This window comes from Gymnodraco acuticeps, unplaced genomic scaffold (assembly GCF_902827175.1).
Source record: "Gymnodraco acuticeps unplaced genomic scaffold, fGymAcu1.1, whole genome shotgun sequence".
NCBI lineage: Eukaryota > Metazoa > Chordata > Actinopteri > Perciformes > Bathydraconidae > Gymnodraco > Gymnodraco acuticeps.
Genome location: NW_022991613.1, coordinates 141,531 through 147,820, shown reverse-complemented (window position 1 = coordinate 147,820; position 6,290 = coordinate 141,531). Strand labels below are relative to the sequence as shown.

Here is a 6,290-nt window from a genome sequence, read left to right as displayed (position 1 = left end):
ACTACCGCCGCCTGCTGGTAAGGAGAGTTATTGCCACTCACGCATGCGCAGTTCGTACGTGCTCGGCTGAAGTATTTGCGGTGTCTGGTTCCAGTGCAACACATGGCCAACACGCAGGAGAACACGCCGACGCAACAGCGTGAGCAGAGATAGACTGCGCAGATATCAGGAGACAGAGGACAGCCACGGTCAGATAGGAGAACATGCAGGATCTGGATCAGTCTGATGCGACAATGGAAACTGAACTAAAGAGAACATTTGAAACTTTAGCAGTCTGCGTGATCTGCCTGCAGGGAGGGGCGGGCCGGCCCTGCGAGTAAAGTAACGAGTAAAGTAACGAGTTACTTTATGTAGAGAGTAACGAAGTAGTGTAATATATTACTTTTTTTTAAAGTAATATGTAACGCGTTAACTTGACAGCCCTAATATATATATATATATATATATATATATATGTATATATATAATTTTGATTACTTTAGCAAAATATTTTATTCACAAATGTCGCTTTTTCAAAATGTCCCCAGTTTTTATTGCCTTTCTCAAATAAATAATACTATACAAACAAAGGATAAAATGATGCAAATGTAAAAAAGCCCAAGAATTTTGCAAGTTTCCTGGCACTTTAATTTCTGAATGACCACTTTTTTTTTATGTTCAAATGCCCTCAGCTTATTTTTTGGAATGTTTATGATGAACATTGATGTTTATGTGCCTTATTCTGTATTTGACATAATTGTTTCAATAAAGATTTACCACATTTCTTAAAAATATAATTAAATACAAATAAAATAGTGAATAGATAATTGTGGTATAGCGTCATAACTGAATTAACAAACTGACCAGAAGGAAATATTAGGAACTCCGGATATGAGCCGAGGTGCCTTGTCGGAAAGGTAATGGAGTTGGAGCATGCATTAACCACTGGAAAGCATACAGTGTGTGTACCATAGCGCACGCTGCAATCGTGGTCGAATTCAATTAGGATTTTAAATCTCTCTCTCTCTGAGGTGATGGGGACATGTGCCTGCCCCGTAAGCCATTGAAGGAAGCAACCAACAGTGATCTTGTATTTTTCCTTCATCTCCTCTTCATCTCTCGCCGGTTCACCTGTAGACTCTATCTCTCTTGAGTCTCCATCATCAAGATCACTCTCTGTTACCTTCACAGGGGTCCCCCTCTCTTCAACCACGAAGCTCTTTTCTTCCTCTTAAAACAAGTTGAAAATGAATACAAAGAAATGCATATTTTCACCTAAGCAATGTCAATAAATATGGCTATTGTTTTTAAATTGTTTTTTATGTGGATATTTTGAAGAAGAAAACCTCATTAGCCAGTCCTGTTTGAGTTATCATTGTTTCATCGCAACTATCATGATGCAAAGTTGTGTTTAAACTGAGACATGTAAACATGAATAAAACAGGTATACAAAGCTGTCATTGAGTTGCCTGTCGTAATCGGGGGTACAATTCAAGAACAAATACGTTTATAAAATGTCAGGGCAGTAGTATCACCTTCATCTTCAATGTTTTGGATGAAGTCTTGCAAAAAGTTTATAATCCTCGATTCCCTCTGGCGTCGCAGCGAGCCCAGCTCACTGAAGACTGGAGATATGGCTCCCATCAGGAATTCAGCATCCGGCTTGGAGAGAAGAAAAAACAAAATGATGTATGCTCAAAGTTGGATGAGCTTAACCCTTTAATTACCAGACCAAGACAAAAGCTATGGAAAAATTATTTGTTTGCATTTTTTTATCAAATGGGCCACACATAACCAAACACATTTGTTTTAAAAGGTATCAATATTGATATAAAAAGTAATGTCAAGTGTTTTTCACAATAAAAAAAAAGACTTGCTCATCTTACTGTATATGCTGAATTGGCCTAAGAATAAACCACTGGCCTAACAGCAAATGTCTATATCCTGTGTTGGCCTAACTTGCTCATCTGTGTGCAACTTTGGGCTGAATGCCATGCATGAAAGGTGCTATATAAATGATTATCAATCTGAGACTCATAAGGCAGGACTAGATGTAGTAATATTACCATGAATCTAGCCATTTATTTACCATATTTTATTGGAAAACATCTCTGAAACTCTGAAAAAGTCATATTGCTAGTTTACCATAAAAGGCCAATTCGACCGGTTGGTTGAGCAGATTTTCCCAAAAATGATTACACCCTTGTTAAAACTTTTTTTGTGCATCAAGTTTTATAATTCTGTTCAGTAAGTGCTCTGACATGGTTACTTTACAAAAGTTGACCAAAAAGAGTGATTTCGTCAGCAGTGATTTTTAGCATGCCAACTTTCTCAGTTGAAGCTAGCTGAAGGGCTTTCTGTTCAAACCACAGTGACATCTAGAGGTTGTTTTGTGCATAACATGTCATTCAAATGGTAGAGATGGCTGAATCAGATGGAGTTAAACTTTTAAAAAAAAATTTCAACAAGATATCAAGACACAAAATGTGCTCTACCAAATGGTGGCGCTGGCTGTTAAAGGGTTAAGGTTTGAAATTCAGTGGTAAAATCTAGAGACATAATACTGACCTTTTGATGAAGGCCAGGGACGAACAGATCCCTGAAATTGTGTGGTTGTTGTACAATCATCTCGCACAAGCCATACAGCTTCATGCCTGAGCATATCTGCTGCAGCATTGGTAGGATGCGGACCGATGAGTGCAAGATAATTGCCCTATAATTCAGTAACAGATATAATATAAAACCATTCATAAAAAAGGGAAAGAGTGACTGCACACTCAATATGAAGTATGAGTGTAAAAGAATAATTGATTGGTTTTAAACATGGGTTGTTATGGGTTAAATCACTTAGCATATGCACATACTTTATTATTTCTTCCTTCCTCTCCCACGTGGCAGGACCGCTGTACCCGCATGCTGTTATCCGATCCAGAAGGTCGTACATAGCTTCAGGTTCAGCTATCTCAACCTTTGCAATTGGAAAAACAGTATCACACAGTAAGTCATGGGAGCCTTAGCTTATTTTAAGAATTAGAAAATATTCACACTACAAAGAGGTGTGTGTGTTATGACTGCCATAATCTCTCCAGCTGTCCTGCATTAACAAAGTTTAATCAATGCATAGACATCATTAATAAATCAAATAAACATGGAAAAGACATTGCAGAACACAATTCTACATACTTGAAATGCTCTTTGTGGTAGTCAGTAATTGAGTACTTGGGGGTTTTCCCTGTACTCCCTCCCTGAAAAAACTTCCTTTCAACACCTGCCATCATTTCTATAATTGAAAGGAAAAGTGGATCAATACATTGATAATCTCAATTAGACCACTGTATATGTTAAAGAACAGCACGCGTCATGCAAAGCCCTTAACCTGTGCAAGCACAGAAACGGCATGTAACCAGAGAACCGCCACACACTGAGGAATATTTTCATTTATTATAAGGAGGTAAACATATACCTGTTAAGAATTCTTTCCTGAGAGCCCCATGGTCAATTCCAGACTCTCCAATGAAAGACACTGAGGGTTTTTTTGGGAGAAGACTTCTTCTGACGTCTCCACTGCCCTAAACCCCTTTCAAAGATGTCCTCCCTAGTGACACTAAAGAGTGTCGTTGTGTCCACTCGTCCACTAAGTGTTTCGATGGCTTCAGCAAGACTTGAAGGAAACAATTAGAAGTTGATTAGACAACTGGATCCAAAACGTTTTCCCTTAAGAGACCCCTTTTGTATAATTGAGTAAACTGACGACCCCTGACTGATGTAAAGTGGCCTCTTTTAAATGATATTAAAGGCATAACAATAACAATGCAGAGCAACTGATGTACGGTACAATTAACACAAATAGTGAACACAATAACTGCAGGACGTTTTTGTTTAAAATAAGCAATTACAGGTACATTTGAAGCATATTACCTTTTCTCTCGCCCTGTCAGTTCTTCACTGGCATGTTCTTCCAAATCGATAATTTGTGTTGACTGCAATGTACTGATGAGGGGGAACATATTTCAATGGGGCATGCCTTAATCCTGGTTTACAATTTCTAACACTGCAAGAAAAAAGTATATAAAGAATGTGCATAATAGGAGAAAACAAACCTTTCTCTACAAGTGCTGGCATGTATTTCAACAAAATACTCTGGAAATAACTCTGAGCACAATGGACAGGCCACCTTTAAAAATACAGAAAAGCAGAGCAAATATTCAAGTGAATGACTGAGACGCAGAAACCTTCATCATCTGCAATAATGTAATTGATAAATAATGCACTGATTTTACCGCAATATCGATTTTAGAACAGGAGGTCCTACACGGGAGCACACTTGGAGAAGCCTATAATAAAATGTAGAAAGACTGCCAATTAATGACACATACAATGAAGATTGTTTAGAAACAAACACCTACAATATTAGTGAGCTTACATTCCCAGGATTGCTTGTAGCTGGAGACTCATCTAAATCTGGGTCCAGATCCTGAAAATCGTAACCAGTTAAAAAAGCTGTCGATTCAGTATGACAATGATCCTGCATAGTAATTTGTGGAATAACATTACCGGTTCCAGATCCATGCGGTCAGAACAGCTGCTTGGTTCACACTCTTGTGCGTGTAAAGCCAACAGCTGGACAGGCATGCTTAGATGACACGTGGCACATCTGGCTTTTGGCATATTTTCGAACTCCTTCGATGAGTAGGGCAAGGGGGAGGTGTCTAAAGTGTCCTGGATGGGCATTATATAGAGACAGCCTTTTCCACCTAAAGCTTTGGCAAGGTAGGCCCCCGTGTAACCCTCTGCCTCAGGTACCAAAACACTTAATTTCCGCTGGCCTGATCCTCCTATGTGGGAATGTGTACAAACAAGTGGATGTTATTTAATGCACAGAATGTTCTAGGGGAGGCAGTTGATTTTAACAAGATGCACACTTGCAGTGTTAGGCTTTCTCATGGATTGCTAAAAACAAGAGGGTAGGTAAATATGCTAACCATCAAGGGCATTGATGAGCTATTATAAAAGCAGCTATTGTAGGAGAAGATAGAGTATAAATAGGATTTAACTGCAGAAATACTAGACCACAGTTGAATTTAATAAGGGAGATTTTATCTTACCAGCAGCTTTATGTAGCATCCAGGCCCCTTCCAATGGTACCATAAGTATATATGATATCTATGTGGGAAGAGCAAAACAAGTGTGCAGTTAGATCTATAACCCTCCACACATGTCACCTCTGTTAAAGCTGATTTGTGACCAGTAGTACTTCAGTGGATTGGGAAACTACAGTAATACATAAAAAATGGCCCCAAATTGGGATCAATAAAGTGCTTCTTATATTATCTTGACTCCTTATTATTTTTCCTATCTTACCTGGGAGTGGTCAGCAATTTCGGGATATTGAGAGTCCTCCTGCCAAGTCCAGCCTGGAGAAGGACCATTTCCTCCGATGACTTTGGTGTTCTTTCTGTGCACTTATTGAGCAGAAAGAACTGGATTGGGGTTGACCTAAGAGCCCTTCTTTTGGGAGATGGGGTATAGCTTTTACCAGATTTGAATAGGCCGGGGAAAGCCCTGAGGAGTTGAAAACAATGTGTAAGAGAGGCATTTAAGAAGCTGTTATACAATATATTCATTCTAAACAATCTGAAGAGCGTTAATTTCTATTAAAAAATACCCTGAATTATAGTCAATTGCCGAGTTATTACAATGACAATTCAGTTCAGAACAATCTTTATTTCCTAACGGATCCAAACCTGGCCATATTTTGATCCACTGTATTTCCTGCTGTAGAAGGAAAGCCAGGGGTCCTTTGTTGCTGCTGCCCCTGGACTGCCTGACGCTGCCTTGTCCCAGCCTGCTGCCTGTTGCCAAGAGCAGACTGCTGCTGTCCCTGTATAGTAGGCTGTCTGTTGCCCACCTCCACCTGCTCTCCCTGAACCTGTACTTCATCTGTGAACACAAATAGATGTCTAGGATTCCCTAGAATCGAAATAAACTGAGTCCTAAATACGTAAAGTAGTTAGAATATATAAAGGCTTCATTAATGAAACATTACCCAGATAGTCACAAGCCCTGAAAATAAATAGAAGAAGAACAAGAAGATGAACCTTTAATTATCCCCCATGGAGAAATTCAGTTTTTCACTCTGGTTTTAATATGGGTTGGTAAAACTGTCACTGAAACACCTCGGCGAGCTTCCGCCTGCCAAGTCTGCAGCTGCAATTCTTTGTAAACGACTGACCATTAGATGAATCTGTGAAGACAAGTGATCTCCCCCTAGTTTCACTTACGATTTTGATAAGTTGGTTCAGCCAAGGCAC

The 6,290-nt window shown here is 39.2% G+C and overlaps 1 protein-coding gene across 2 annotated transcripts; it reads right to left on the bottom strand.

The window, feature by feature from the left end:
• Positions 1 to 1,088: 1,088 nt before the first annotated feature.
• On the bottom strand, positions 1,089 to 5,114 carry LOC117534030. 2 transcript variants are annotated; one of them, XM_034198044.1, is made up of 10 exons: positions 5,085 to 5,114; positions 4,534 to 4,814; positions 4,403 to 4,453; positions 4,260 to 4,313; positions 4,080 to 4,153; positions 3,898 to 3,969; positions 3,443 to 3,640; positions 2,844 to 2,947; positions 2,548 to 2,692; positions 1,089 to 1,641 (listed from the first exon to the last, which is right to left on the bottom strand). In XM_034198044.1, the coding sequence occupies exons 1-7, from the start codon at positions 5,101 to 5,103 to the stop codon at positions 3,475 to 3,477; spliced, it is 717 nt and encodes a 238-aa protein (XP_034053935.1). In that variant the 5' UTR covers positions 5,104 to 5,114; the 3' UTR covers positions 1,089 to 1,641; positions 2,548 to 2,692; positions 2,844 to 2,947; positions 3,443 to 3,474. The 2 variants fall into 2 exon arrangements, 1 of the variants encoding a protein (XP_034053935.1); XR_004567141.1 differs by lacking the exons at positions 4,260 to 4,313; positions 4,403 to 4,453; positions 4,534 to 4,814; positions 5,085 to 5,114 and adding an exon at positions 3,163 to 3,259 and having other exon boundaries at positions 4,080 to 4,149.
• Positions 5,115 to 6,290: the final 1,176 nt, after the last annotated feature.